This window comes from Hordeum vulgare, chromosome 1H, assembly GCF_904849725.1.
Source record: "Hordeum vulgare subsp. vulgare chromosome 1H, MorexV3_pseudomolecules_assembly, whole genome shotgun sequence".
Lineage (NCBI taxonomy): Eukaryota > Viridiplantae > Streptophyta > Magnoliopsida > Poales > Poaceae > Hordeum > Hordeum vulgare.
The window spans coordinates 498,386,181-498,401,416 of NC_058518.1; the positions used below are offsets into that span (position 1 = coordinate 498,386,181).

General features: G+C 50.4%; 3 protein-coding genes across 3 annotated transcripts; 1 reads left to right on the forward strand and 2 right to left on the reverse strand.

Annotated features, from left to right (window-relative positions):
• The first annotated feature begins 1,696 nt into the window (after positions 1 to 1,696).
• LOC123450083 (photosystem I reaction center subunit VI, chloroplastic) lies at positions 1,697 to 2,483 on the forward strand. Its single transcript, XM_045127491.1, has 2 exons — positions 1,697 to 1,887; positions 2,004 to 2,483. The coding sequence occupies exons 1-2, from the start codon at positions 1,769 to 1,771 to the stop codon at positions 2,314 to 2,316; spliced, it is 432 nt and encodes a 143-aa protein (XP_044983426.1). The 5' UTR covers positions 1,697 to 1,768; the 3' UTR covers positions 2,317 to 2,483.
• Positions 2,484 to 3,060: 577 nt separating this feature from the next.
• Positions 3,061 to 6,371, reverse strand: LOC123450072 (rop guanine nucleotide exchange factor 9-like). Its single transcript, XM_045127479.1, has 7 exons — positions 5,830 to 6,371; positions 5,587 to 5,703; positions 4,941 to 5,095; positions 4,636 to 4,710; positions 4,260 to 4,532; positions 3,835 to 4,149; positions 3,061 to 3,749 (listed from the first exon to the last, which is right to left on the reverse strand). Exons 1-7 carry the CDS (start codon positions 6,188 to 6,190, stop codon positions 3,345 to 3,347), a joined length of 1,701 nt encoding a protein of 566 aa, XP_044983414.1. The 5' UTR covers positions 6,191 to 6,371; the 3' UTR covers positions 3,061 to 3,344.
• Positions 6,372 to 11,209: 4,838 nt separating this feature from the next.
• On the reverse strand, positions 11,210 to 12,529 carry LOC123402113 (zinc finger CCCH domain-containing protein 50-like). The gene is made up of 4 exons (XM_045095997.1): positions 11,957 to 12,529; positions 11,835 to 11,888; positions 11,441 to 11,735; positions 11,210 to 11,289 (listed from the first exon to the last, which is right to left on the reverse strand). The coding sequence occupies exons 1-4, from the start codon at positions 12,527 to 12,529 to the stop codon at positions 11,210 to 11,212; spliced, it is 1,002 nt and encodes a 333-aa protein (XP_044951932.1).
• Between the last annotated feature and the right edge of the window lie 2,707 nt (positions 12,530 to 15,236).

The window sequence follows — 15,236 nt, forward strand, 5'->3', positions numbered from 1 at the left end:
TTTTTCGCGCCGACCCGTATTTTAACGGTTATTTTGCAGATCGTAGCGTTATACGGGTCTGCTAGAGATGCTCTTAGAGTTGTTTGAACCGTCCGGTTCTGTTATTTAAACTTTGGTGCTAAGACACTTTTTTTCATTCTTGTGTTTGATGTCTCGTTATCTAGCGGAACCCGGTTCAATATGGATAGAATGGGGAAAAGCCATCATCCTGCTTACTCGCACATGTTTTTTTTAACACAATATAGACATAGACATACTCATACATTGATATATATGCACATGCATTCATTCATATAAACGCATGCATGCACTATGCACCTTAATAGAATGACTCGGTATATTTTTTTGAGATTGACGAAGTCGCTATAGGCGCATTCGTCGAAGGGAACATTTCCCCACAGAACGCACATTGTGAAAAGCTTAAAATAAATTGAAAGAAATGTGAGCATCAGTTTCAAATATAGAACTTAAACTGTGATGGGCCGAAGATACCACTTGCCTACTGACCATCACTGATCATCTGACCACAAATTAGTTCGCTTACATATTTTTTTTGTTCACTTGCACATGCAAGCATGGAAAGTACCAATGCAAAATACTTTCTCCGTTCCTAAGTATAAGACCTTTTAGAGATTGCACTATAAACTACATACGGATGTACATAGACATATTTTAGAGTATAGATTCATTCATTTTATTCCGTGTGTAGTCTCGTAACGGAATCTTTAAAAGGTCTTATATTTTGGAACGGAGGGAGTACATTTGTATTCCATGTTTTGTCATACTTTATTTTGCGAGTGAGCACGCGCGAGTTGAGCTAGCTACGATCTCAGATCTCCATCTTGCCCCGTCGGCCGTATGGGTATCGTGCTGTGCTGTTGTACTGTACATAGCCTCCCCATTTAACGAACGAAATCAATGGGTCGTTAGTGTCACACACATCATCACGTACGATGGGATGGTGCTTAATTAAGAGCACTTGTAATACGTATAAGTGGTACGTATACGCCGTATAGTCCTCGCGTACGTACTACCACGTCGGACGCCACGCTCGGTGCATGCATGCATGCATGGTCTGTGCTGTACGTACGTGTGCATGCAACGTCGCCACCTGCATATATATATGGATCCCTCTTCAATTTCCTTTAGCAAATAAGGCTGTGTGTAAAGGGAGTATCATAGATAGTATCATATATGTCAACTAATCAATTTCGGTAAGCTGCATAAAATTAAATAAGAAAAAAAAGGTTGAGTATCATATTATGATACCGTATCATATTATGATACCGTATCATATTAAATGATGTGCTACTATATGTCTTGCATGACAATAAATAAATTATCATATGATAGTAACATATGATATTATGCATTAGGAACGTGGTATCATACACTATCCATTACAACCAGGCTAATAATACGATCCGTGCACGTGCTGTCCTGGCAAGCCTCGTGGGCCCACGGTATCTCTACGAGCTATCCTGTCCCGAACGGACGGCGAGATCTCCTCCACTCCACGACCACCAGCAAAGCCGGGCGGGCGCCATGTCATGTCACCCCGGCCGCCACCGGGTCAGGGGATCAGGATAGGCCTATCCGGAGCCGGCCGCGTGGCGCCCTCCCTATGGGCCTCGCTCATCTCCGCCCCGCGCCACGCAAACCTCATCGACGGCCAAGCGTTTCAAATCCTTAACAGCATCCGCCGGCCGATCCCCGCAGCTCCAGAAGCAGAAGCAGGACACTCCTCCCACCGCACAGCTCGACCGCAATGGCGTCGCTCGTCGCCGTCCAGCCGGCCGCCGTAAAGGGCCTCTCCGGCAGCTCCATCTCCGGCCGCAAGCTCGCCGTCCGGCCCTCCTCCGCCGCCGCCTCCCGCTCCACCCGCAGGTATACGAACTTACACACACACGGCTTAGTAAACGCATGACACGCCACGCACACCACCGAGAGAGCAACGGAGCGTGATTCACTCAAGCTCCGTCGCACGCCATGGACGCATGCAGGGCTCGCGGGGCGGCGGTGGTGGCCAAGTACGGGGAGAAGAGCGTGTACTTCGACCTGGACGACATCGCCAACACGACGGGGCAGTGGGACCTGTACGGCAGCGACGCGGCGTCGCCCTACAACGGCCTGCAGAGCAAGTTCTTCAACACCTTCGCCGCGCCCTTCACCAAGCGCGGCCTGCTGCTCAAGTTCCTGCTCATCGGCGGCGGCTCCCTGGTCGCCTACGTCAGCGCATCCGCCTCCCCCGACCTGCTCCCCATCAAGAAGGGGCCCCAGCTGCCGCCCACCCCGGGACCACGCGGCAAGATCTAAATCTAATCCTCGCCTCGCCTCGCCTCGTGCTTGTGTACCATGGATCCCGTCTGATCTCATGGATCGGAATCGGATCCCCCGTATCCATGTCTTTCTGTTGATACTTGATGCTGTACCTTGTTGCCTACGTGATGCACACAATTACTGCTAGATCATTTGCTCTTTAATCCCTTTCGTTGTACCGCTGTGTGGTTTTAATCACTTGTCCAGTGTGCGTACAGTGCCGATCGATCCATCATATGCATGTCACTCGGCAATACACATTGTCCAGCCGGCCTACTCTACTCTATGTGCACAGCTGCACAAGTAATGTTAGTACAAAGTTAAATCATTCGTCTTAAGAAGAAGGAAGTACTTACTACTCCCTCCGTTCCTAAATATAAGACCTTTTAGAGATTGTACTATAAACTACATACGGATGTACATAGACATATTTTAGAATATAGATTTATTCATTTTGCTCCGTATGTAGTCTTTTAGTGAAATTCCTAAAAGGTCTTATATTTTGGAACGGAGGGAGTAGTAATTAAGTAGTAACAGTTGCCGTTGCGGCCATCTGTTTTGGTAGCGTCTGATAAATACCATCAATCATGCATTGCGTGGTCGAATCTGACATGCATTGCAAAACTCCTATAACACACTAGAAAGGTTGCTTTCATGGAAAACAGGGTCTAGCTAGAAGAGTTCAACGCTCAGTAGTTCAGAAGTATGCTAAAAAATCACATGTCCATTTCTCAGGCTCAGTGTGGAAGATCTCATGATTATTTGGTTCATGTATAGAGCATGGGGGGTCACACTTGAGCAGCACATCATCTTGGCCTCTGCACCAAATTTCCAGTGGGGATCCAACACAATGGAGATACACACAGGTGTCCGAAAGCGTACATAAACCTCACAAGTCACAATGGTACACCCAAAGTTCTGCACCTTGATCACAATGCTCTCAACACATATTTACATGCATTTCACTCCGGAGGCTCAAGCACACATGTGTCTCCCCCACCCCCCCTACGGGCAGCGGCGCGCAACTAGTGTCTAGATATGGGGCTCCTTGTTCCGCTCAGATTCTCAAGCTTGTCCAGGTAGGAGTACCTCTTGGTGCCGATTTGCGAGACCTTGCTCAGCTTCTTACCCTGGGGATCCTGCGACTCTAGTATCATGGTCTCAATGCTGCCGTCCCGGGGCCCCACGTAGTCGAACAATGTCGAGTTAACCGGCTCCATTCTTCCCAGCCTCCCCATCTCGTCCTTGGCCTCCTGGACCACCGTGTCCGTGTCGTCGGATGTCAAGCTCGGCATCCTCATCGAGTCCCCTTTCTTGGGGTCTTGGGTGAGGGAGTCGGCGTGGAGAACGTCCTCGATGCGGGACATGACGGTGTAGGCTAGGCTCTCCAGTGTTCTGGAGTAGCTCTCCAGAATGGCACTGCCAACATCCTTTAAAAACAATGTATGTAGTTGACATCATAGTAATCAAAATGTACTGTAGCAATTCCGAAAACACAGTGAAAATTGTTGGTACCCTGTTGTACTGGATTTTGCTGATGTCCAGAGCTGATTGGGAAATCCCTGGAAATCTGTGCTTGAGGAGGAGAAGAACGTTCTCCGCCCTCCCCTCAAATCGGCCCCGCTTCTCGTGGCTGACGCCATGGCCCCACGACTTGCCGTCCCTCTGCATTTTCTTTTGCCAAATGACGACCGACGCTTCAATCCGGTTCTTCAGATCAACAATGTTGTATTCGTTCGACAGGTCTACCGTTGCTATGAGTTCTTCGGGGTCGAAATAATCGTCGGTTATAAGCTTGTACATCGAGTCCCCAAGTGTAGATTTCCCATTCTACCAAGCATAAGAATAAGAGGATTTTGTCATGTGGGATCACAGTAATGTAGTCAGGCAAGGTAAATGTAATTGCTGTATAATAACGTCCTTGTGTTCTTATGGATCACCTTAGGCAGAGTCTCCATGTAAGCTTCTGGAACATCCATCTCCATGAGAACATTAGCATTGATGGCCATTGTTGCCTTCAAGACTTGGTTGACAAGCTCCTTTTGGTGCTGAAGCCATCTCCTCGTCGAGTCTGACAGACCATCGGGTGGGACCTTGACCGTCGGGAGCCACCATTTGTCACTCTGCTCCGCCGTGTCGCCATTCTCGGATTCATTGTCATTTTTCTTCACATACCAAAACTCCTGCTTGTCGCTGAAACTATCGAGATAGTCCTGTTCGACAGCAGAAATGTGCAATGGTAACAAATTAGCAATTCAGGTACCTTCACATCAATTTCGTATACAATTCAGAGAAGGGTGTGGAATTTTGTATTACAAGGAGCATTCCGTCCAGCTTGCGCAATGCCGGGATGTTCATCAGCAAATCTCTGCGTTGCTGAGTTATCATAATCTGGTTGTCAAAAAAGAATAAAAATGTACTATTGTAATTAGTTGTAAACTTGTTATTGGATTGGCATAATGAGGTTGCAATAGGCACAGCCCACATTGTACTTCTTCACTAATCGTGCAACTGAAATACTTATCACCTTCATTGTAATGACAATTGTTTTTTGTAGGACCCCCAAAGCAACATAACCAACCAAGTGAGATTAAAATAGGGGTTGGGGATTCATTACTGACCTCCATGGTGCTGCCATCCTCTGCCTCCTGGCGTGAAGGAACGAACTCGACGATGAAATCGGCAACCGAGAGAAGCCAGTCGATCTCCTTTGTCCACCGAGCCTTCTGCTCAGGGGCCATCGGTTGGAGACGCCGCGACTCACCGAACACGGAAGCTGCAACAGCGTGCCATCACGAGAAAGAACACATAACTGGTAAGATCCACAAGAAACCAACCACGAATCAAAATGATTTGAAATCTAGAAATCATGCATCAAGCACCTGATAGGATTCCCAATTTAGTCGTGCAATGACTCATTGCAAGGTCGAAGATCGTCTCGTGTACAAAAAAGATGTTTCATCTCATGTCCACTAATCTATTTTGAGGATTAATATCATTTATACAATTATTTATGTTTGGAATTTGTAGTGACAACTACTTTTGAGTATATACTAGGCCCTGTTATGCACATTATCCTCTGATGATAGCTTTGGACGCACTCTCATTTCTTAGACCGATTTTTTTCACACAGCAAAAATTCCTTTGATTTATCTCAAAAAGATTCACGGAATGGAAATGGAAAGATTTGATATGAAATTGAGTGATTAGCTGCTAGATTGACGACGGCATCAAATGGAAACATTGGGAAGGAAAGGGAGTGATTACCTGCGAGATTGGTGATGGCATTGGACAGAGCGAGAGCCGACGAAACTCCTTTGCCGGTGCCGGACATGTCCTCCCCCAGCAGCAGCTTGGAGAACTTCTCCTTCACCATGTCCGCGTCTGCAACCGATCGAACACCACCGGAGAAATTCATTCGTGGAGCAAGGCCGCCGCATTGATCATCGTCGATCACGCTACCTAGCTAGCTGGAACTGGAAATCAAACGGTGGTCACGAAGGCACGCACCTGAAGGCGGGCCCTCGGGCCGGGGCGCGGGCTTGGGGGGCGGCGCGGCGGACGTGGACGACCTGGGCGCGTCGGAGGGGCCGCCGGCGAGCGGCGGCGGGATGAGGTCGACGGACAACTTGCCCCTGGACCCGCAGCTGCTCCGGGAGAGCGCCCGCCTGGCGCACGGCAGCGTCTGGGTCTTGGCGGACGGGTCCATGGTCGGGCTCCCGGGGTCGAGGAGGACGTCCTCCGACGACGCCGAGGACGACACCGACGAGAGCGGCGAGGAGGGCGTGGACGAGGCCTTGCCCGACTTGCGCCGCCTGAAGGAGAACCTGGAGTCGCGGCCGTGCCCGGTCTTGAGGAACGGCGGCGCCATCACGCGCTCATCGCCGCCAGTCACCACCGCATCACGCACGCACGCCGACGCGCGCGGGCCGGCCGTCCGTCCGTCCGCCCGTCCGACCTCGCGCCCCCGCGCGCGCGAGAGAGAGAGATGGGAGGAGGGATGCCCGGTGGCTGGCTGGCTGGCGCGTGGGCGTGGGCGTGGGCGTGAGCGTGGGCGTGGCTGGCTAGATTCGGGGGGAGGGCGGTTTTGCGAGGGAGGCGAGGAGAGGAAAGGGGGGGTGGGATGGGATGGGATGGGATGGGTGGCGCGAGCTGCAGGCGCCGCGGGAAATGGGTCCGTTTTGTGTGTGTCTGTCCTCCTCGTCCAGGTCGGCGACGTACCCTCCCTCCAAACATGGCCAACGGGAGTGGTGTGTCGTCTGCTATTTTTAATCTAACTAATCTCTCACTCGGCCGTGGTTACTTTTCTCTCCATCACGGTTGGTGGTTAATTAGCACGTGCTGCTCTTGGCAGTACAGCTTAACAACAGTACTTGGGATCGCCATCATCACGGTGAATTATAAATGCCTCATCAGCCTAGCTAGTACTACTGGGATTGCATCGACCGCGTTCCATGCATGGCCATTTTTATCTGTGCCCCCCCTTTGAGTACCGGAGAAAACCTAGGTCCGGTTCATCAGATTAGACTACAAATGCTGTCAGGGCAACTCCAGTCGCACGACCCCATGCGGTCTGGCCTTATCCGTTTGGAGCGAAACGGACAAACCTCACGGTTCAGCACACGTCGCCTTGGACGCATCTCTGTCCGGGCCGACCCATTTCCGGCGCAAACATGCATCCGGTTCGGGTCCTAGCGGACAAGGAGCGGACGCGCTCGAGCCCTCCTCTCGTTCACGTCGGGGACGCGTGGCAGGCAGTCACCTACCTCTTATCGCCGTATTTACTGCGCACGCTCGATAGACCCCACCTGTCATCCAGTCAGGCGGACGGTCGCCGTCCTTCTTAAATGGGGAAGCCGTGGACCGGCACAGCTCACGCGCCCACTCCACTGTCTCCTCGGGACCGACACCAAACCCTCGTGCCCGCTCCAAACCCTAGCTTTCTCCCCCTCCCTTGAGCTCTCCGGTCGCCAACAGCAATGGGGTGGTGGAGCACCGGCGGCAAGGGGAAGGGGCGCACGGCCATTCTTCTCCTCCGCGACGGCCTGCTCCGTTACCCTTCTCCGTTGCCCCTCGACGTGCTCCCGGCAGTATGTCCATGCAGATGTGTGCCGCTGATACTGGGAGACAAGGTCGCCGCTCCCCTGAAGCGACGTCCACTTGCCGAACAACTGGCACCTCTTCGCCGATTGGGTGTCGATCCCGTCGGTGCTAACGAGCGGTCGTGCCCGCCGCGACAAGATTCAACGTCGACGACGCCGCCTCCCCGGCGACCTCTACTATGACCCGAGGTACACCGTGGATTCCCCGTGTGGGACACGTGGTTCCGCGATGAGCACGACGTGCGACGTGAATCCTATTTTGTCGGTGAAAACAACAGCCCGCGGCGGGCACGTTTAGAGCGCCGGGTGCACCCTCCGAGCCCTCCCCAGGTGCACGAGCGTACACGGGTGCGCGGCCTAACGCCGACCCCGTCGCCGTCGTCCTCTTCGTCGCCACCACCACCTCCTCACTTCACCGAAGAAGAGGAGGCACGTCTCGTCCAGCGTGTCATGGAAGATTCCATGAACACGTACGATGAGCGCCAGTGGGTGGGACTGGAGGAGATGATGGCCCTCTCCGCGACCAGCGACGTGGCCATCCCGGAGGAGCAGCCTATGGCGGTGAAGGAGGAGGTGCACGAGGGGCAACCAGTGGCCGCGTTCCCCCCAAATCCGGTAGGCCAGCTCTGGACGTGGTCGTGCACGGCCACGAAGATGGCCCAGGGAGTGGGGTCCCAGCCTTGGTTCCCCACGCTGTCGCGGTCACCGGAGCGCGAGTCATGGCCGCGCGGGGAGGTGGTGTAGGTGCCAGGAGCGCCGCCAACCTTCCAGGGGCCGTCGGCCCACCTCTGGACGATGCCGCCGTACATCGAGCTCACTAGCAACGATGACGACAACGACGGCGCCTGAAGACATCGACGGGCAAGGCACCAGCGCGGGACGACGCACTTTTATCTGTTTTCTTAAATTACGTTAATTAAGGACTATGGGCCGTGGGGCCGTTGAATTATTAATATATAATTATTAATGTTTGAATTTTATTTACATTTTTCTGGCATTTTTTTGTTTTTTCTAAATTTTTTAATCCCCATTGGGCGCACCGATCCGGACATGGGCAGCCCCATTGTCACCCAAACAGACAGAATCCGGGCCAAACAGACGTTCTCTTTCATGAAGCTGATGTCCTGGTAGGTAGCCCGCGGCGTCTCGGTATTTTGAGTTGAAGATGTTGGATGTCGTGTTGGTTTGGGTTGCTTGTCAATGCATGGCATTCGGAACACAATGTGCGGCGTCATCGACGCTTCCTTCATGGGTTCTTCCTCCGGCACGGCTGGGTCCTCTAACTCACTTGCCGACCTTCTAAGCGCTTCCATCATGTCTCCTTTCTTCAGCCGAGACAGGTCCTCTAACCCACTTACTGACCTTCTAGGTGCTTTCATCATGGTTTTTTCCTTCGACCCGGTCGGGTCCTGTAATAACCTACTTCCCCACCTTCTCTAGGCGCTTCCATCACGGCTTCTTCCTTCGGTCTGGACATGTCCTCTAACCCACTTACCGACCTTCTAGGCACTTTCATCATGGCTTTTTTCCTTCGGTCTGGTTGGATCCTGTAACCCACCTGCCGACCTTCTCTAGGCGCTTCCATCATGGCTTCTTCCTCCGGCCCAACTGGGGTCCTGTAACCCACTTGTTGACCTTCTAACCACTTCCTTCATTTCTTCTTCCTTCGGCCCGACCATGTCCTATAACCCATTTGTCGACCTTGTCTAGGCTCTTTCATCATGTCTTCTTCCTTCGGCCCGATCGGGTCATGTAACCCACTTGCCGACCTTCTAGCCACTTTCTTCAGGTCTTCTTCCACCAACTTGGCCGGGTTCTGTAACCCACTTGCCGTTTCTTCTAGGCGGTGGGTTAAGCAAGGATATATGGAATGCTTTGAGAGACGTGTAAGATATTATACTGAATTGCATTGTCAGGTTATTTTTGACAACACCGTAAAGAATTGTAGCGAGGTAGATCGCTCGATCCAGAACGAACGTGTGAAGGACTTGCCCTAGAATGGCGGGTAGCGTAGTACTTCCTTCGTTCCGAGTTTTTTTTTGAGTCATTTATTTTGAAACGAAGGAAGTATTATTTATATGTTTGATGAAGAAGTCTCATGCGAAAAATCCACCACATGGTATATGTTTTGCCCTCCGGCCATTCGGGCTCATCATCTTGACTGTTTTTTTTAATAATCTGGTTGATGCGAGAGCAAACGGTGGAAGGATCCTTCCCCACTGTCCATAAAAACATGTGGATCCAGATAAATAAAACATGTGGATCGTCCAAGGTAAAATATATCTTTTCGCTCCCTATTTTAGAGCTCTTTCATGTGATTCGGGTATTTCATTTTGAATTTGGTTCCGAATTTTGAGTGAGCCTGCAATTTCTCAAGGAGCTCTTTCTTTTGATTGAGATGTTTTTCCAATTTGAATCTGGTTCATGATATTGACCAGCTCAACGATTTCTGTCAGTGTGTAACATTGTAGCATAATAAGGTACGTGCAGACAGCATCGCAAAAAAATAATCCTCCATATAGTATAAGTATGGGTTGCTTAACACATAACATATAATGAAAGGTCCATAAAAACAGCATTATAAGAGAAAAAACAGTTTATCATCTCCTCCACCCATCAAACCAAATAACAAAAAATTATAAAATCCCAAAACCACCAATGACGCGGTGAAGCGCGCTCCACCCTTCTAGTAAAGATGAATTTTACGCGGCTACAACAAACACCATGTAGCACAATTCAAGCATGATGTGGGAATCCTTGTGTCATTTGATATCAACGTGACAAATGTGTTGCATCTACTGTTCTTACATATAGTCACCACACTCCCACTCAACATTTCACCCTTTACATTGAATTTTGCTTCCTCCAAGCCTCACAGGCTCCATAGGTTTCTCCAATGTCTAATCGCATGTCGCCACTATAGATCTCCACAAGATGATCAATACACAGAAGGCTACATAGGAAAACAAGAAAAAGGACTAGAATCGTAGAGACGGGAAAATCAGAATCGGATATTTAAGTGCGTGAAAATGAAAACTGCCCATTAGGCGGTAGTCAAGCCGAGAAGCCATATTGTAGGCTCTAATGGTGCACCATAGCTTGCAGCAACAAAGTTTGGTGAAAAGGTGAGGCTCCATGGTCATTGAACCCGACTTCCAACTGTCGTGAACCCAAAACACCATGGCTCCACGGTAAAATAAATAAATTGAAATAAGCATAGGTAAATTATATCAAAAGTGTATAGGAAATCAAGTTCAAAACCAAAGATGATATTTCAAGTTGCTTGATATTTTCTAAAATCCTGTGCATATCTCGTTGATTTTCGAAAAAACGAGGGACACTAAAACAGACATGGGTGGAGCAGAACTAAGCCACCGTCCAATGAACTAAAAAAACTTTGATGCAATAGCCCTTTGACCCAACATATGTGTCGATCATGAAGAAGATGTCAACCAGGTTGACCAGGCAGAGAGAACCTTACCTCAGATGCCTTGAGAGTGTCGTGGGTATAAGTCTGACAGTAGATGTGTAGGGTACGAAAGGATGGGCAGAGCCTTAGAACATCTCTAGTGGAACATGTAAATTTGGACGTGTATATCTTCATATACACGTCCATATACACCTTGCTAAATTTTACACCTCCCAGTTTTTCAGTGGAACGTGTATATAGGACGTGTATATTCCAACGACTATATTTCCAAATGTCTTTGTAATGCAGTGCTATCAATAAAATAGGATAAAGCATCAAATAGTTCTTACAACAACTAGGATAAAGCATCAAATAGTTCTTACTCTAGGCGACGAGCAAGGATCTCATTCTGCTTAGCTTGGTAGAACTGCTTTTGCATATCAGTCATACCACTAGTGTCTATGAGCAATAGACAAATACAAATTTTAGACAGCTATTTTAGACATCAAATCTGCTAAAGGCAACCACAAAATCTGCTGAAGGCAACCACAAAATCTTTCGGTCTCTTTGTTAATCAATGTGTAACGGCAATTGATTGCATTAGCATTACGCTCCGGCCATGATGACATCTTGTGTGAGTTGTAGTACTCTGAAATTCTAGCCCAATAAGCATCTCTGTTTTGATCTGTCCCGACACTATCCAAACTTGTATTTCCCCATGCTGCTATCAAAATCTTGTCCTCCTCACTAGACCAATTTTTTCCTTTGTTGGATTTTGCTTTCTCTGTTATTGGTGTTGCTTGATGCTGAGTTGATGGGGTTGGTTGCTCTCCAATTGGACTTTCTAGTTGTGTTTGTGTGTAACCAAAATCAATGATGTCCAAGAAGGTTTGCTCATCATTCATCTGCAAGCAATAGACAAATACAAATTTTAGACAGCTATTTTAGACATCAAATTGACAGCAATGGACAGCAATGAACAACAACAATGGACAGCAATTAACAGCAATGGACAGCAACAATGGACAGCAACAATTAACAGCAATGGACATCAAATTCTGCAATAACAGCAAAAACAGCAATTAACAGCAAAAACAGCAATTAACATCAAAAACAGCAAGAGGACCATACACATCATAGGATCCAATCGATCCAGCTCCTCACCATCGACGCCCCAGTCAACCTTACCCATTGGGGAACCCGCATTGCCCCATGAAGCAACATTGGAATTCCGCGGCGAACCCACTGATGGCAGCTGGTGCTTGTTCAGGTTAGAGAACTGCTCATACATCTCACGCTGCGTGATAGTGGCTCCAAAACGGGCATTTATGGGCGATGTTGGCTCCATAAGCCGAGGGGATCGAGGAGACATGCCACCAATTGGAGACTGGACGAGCGCTGCCGGATCAAGAGCCCTTGGTGAGTACATTCTGTTGGTAAGGCCAGTGGAAAGACAGGGTTGGGGACGGCTGCTGGGTGGGAGGCAGAGTGCCCCAAGGTACTGTGATTCCCAGTCGAGGAGCAAGCCAAGGTCTTCAACTGTCGCATCACTTGCGTTGAAAGAAGAACGCAGCCTGCTACCTTGAAGCCAATGCGCAGAAGCAGCTCCGCCGTTGTTCATGGAAGATGGTGACCTAGGAGGCGGCGCAAAGTGCCTAGGATATCCAGGGAGAAGCCCAAGTGCAGCAGCGGTAGTCATGTCGATTGATGAAGTTGCACGGGGTGATAGCAGACCCGCCCCCCGCACGCAGCGCCGCCGCCCCCCGCAGCACGCCCCACCCGTGCATCTCGCCGCCCTCCCCCGCACGCAGTGCCGCCCCCCCCCCCCCCCCCCCCGCAGCCCGCCGCACCCCGCCGCCCGCACCCCGCCCCGCACCCCTCCGCCCGCAGCGCCGGCCGCAGCGCCGCCCCAGCCCCTCTCTCACCCCGCCCTCCCCTCTCCATGGCGCGCGCCGTCGTCGCCAGATCTGGCCAGCGGTGCTGCGGCCGCCCGACGTCCCGCGCCTCCTCTCTACCGACGGGAATGGAAAATAGAAGGGCGGGAGAGAGCTTACCAGAGGGGAGTGGTCGTCGGCGAGCTTCAATGGCCTCTAGACGGAGGCGGGAGGATGGCGGGAGCAGGGCGGGAGCAGCTGTTTCCGTCTTCCACGAGTGTGGCCGAGACGTGTTTATTTCCACGAGGAGTAGCCTCGTGGATGGACGTGTAAATTTACCATCCACCTCCATATACACCATCCACTAGAGATGCTCTTAGCTACGACGAGGATGTATGAGTTCAGGCCCCTCTACGGTGGAGGTAAAAGCCCTACGTCTTAGTGCTCTTGGGAGCTTAGTGTCGAGTGGAATATAGGATTACAGTAAATGCCAACCCCTGCACCAGTGGGGAAGGGCGGCTTATATAGAGTGCGCTGCCCTTCATAATGGCCCGGTGGACAGGGGTGGAATAGCGATGAATAAATGCTTACGTTACAGGTAACGTAAGCCTTAAATGTTAATAATGGTGTATGAAAATGTATGACCGTTGCCATCCTGGGAGGTTACGATGTACAGAGTGGAATCCAGTCGGTACGTTAAATACGCTCCGAGTGCTCGTCACCGATTGGATGATGGGGGAGTCTTTAGTTCAGTCGGAACTGTCTAAGGGCCTTGTCCTCTATTAAGGGTAGTCCTTGGGTAGGACCTATAGGGCAGGCATATGACCCTACCCTGGGACTATAACCCCATCATTAGTCCCCGAATGGATCGGGGTTGGAACGATGAAGTGATGTCTGGAGTATGGATCCGACTGGTATGGATGTGACTTTGGCGTTGTTTGCCCCGATCCATTTTATCCTTTCAACCAGTGATCCGAGTTAACATACAAGTGAAACAAACCGTCAGGGACCGAGTGCTTCCGCGGAATCTTTCGATGTGACCGGTCAAACTGACAGCGGCGGATTTCCCGGGATCCTCAAATTTTGATTGCCGCGCGCTCAGCGGGGATGACGACATCGCCATCGAGTAGGTTTTGCCGCCTCGATTACCGCGCCTTTATATTCTCCACTAACATCGCAGCAGCCGGTCGGGGAGATAAGATTTCGGGTCCACCTATTAGTGACTCAGTCGGAAGCTTATTTAAGCCCCTCCGGTGAGGATTTCTTGTTGCGCTGCTCATCTTCCTCGCATTAACCTCGCTCCTCCCGCAGCTCCCTGCGCGCACCAAGCCTCCTCCTTCCTCTCCTCCTCTGCGGATCTGTTGCCTTCGCCATGACGAAGGGGCAGACCAGCAAACTCGAGTCGCAGAAGAAGAAGAAGAAGGGGACGGCCCCTGCTCAGCGGCGACAGCGGGCACTGCCGACGGGTTGGATCCAGGGGGATTTCCTCCCCTCCATGGTGACGGAGGACGACTTGCTGGAGCTGGTGGAGCACGACATGATCGTCGACAAGTCGTGGAGGCTGCCGGAGGACGAGGCGGAGCCGGCGCCGAAGGAGGGGGAGCGCGTTCTGCTGCTCAGCCATGTGTTCAGGGGCTTCTCCTTGCCTCCCCATCCCTTCTTCCGAGGTATCATGACTTACTTCGGGGCGCAGCTCCACCATTTTCCTCCGAACGCAATAGCCCACCTCGCTGCATTCGTCATCCTTTGCGAGTGCTTTATTGGATGCCCCCCCCACTGGGGGCTCTTTAAGTACATCTTCTCCGCTAGATCCCAAACCGTCAAAAAGCTTAGCCAGTCGAACGATAAGACCCATCTCCTCCAGCTCTGCGGGGGTTTAGGCTTCCAGAAGAAAACAAAGACTAGCTACCCCTCTCTCCAGTTGTCCGAGTCGGTTAGGAACTAGCAGTGGACCTGGTTCTATTGCCAGGACATTGCTTGTCCGAATGCTTCGAGTGGGTTGCCACCTTTTAGCCTAGTCCGTCCGGGCCCTCCCAGGTGTTGGAATTATGCCCTAGAGGCAATAATAAATATAGTTATTATTATAATTCCTGTATCAAGATAATCGTTTATTATCCATGCTATAATTGTATTGAATGAAGACTCATTTACATGTGTGGATACATAGACAAGACACTGTCCCTAGCAAGCCTCTAATTGGCTAGCCAGTTGATCAAAGATAGTCAGTGCCTTCTGATTATGAACAAGGTGTTGTTGCTTGATAACTGGATCACGTCATTAGGAGAATCACGTGATGGACTAGACCCAAACTAATAGACGTAGCATGTTGATCGTGTCATTTTGTTGCTACTGTTTTCTGCGTGTCAAGTATTTGTTCCTATGACCATGAGATCATATAACTCACTAACACCGGAGGAATACTTTGTGTGTATCAAACGTAGCAACGTAACTGGGTGACTATAAAGATGCTCTACAGGTATCTCTGAAGGTGTTCGTTGAGTTAGTATGGATCAAGACTGGGATTTGTCACTC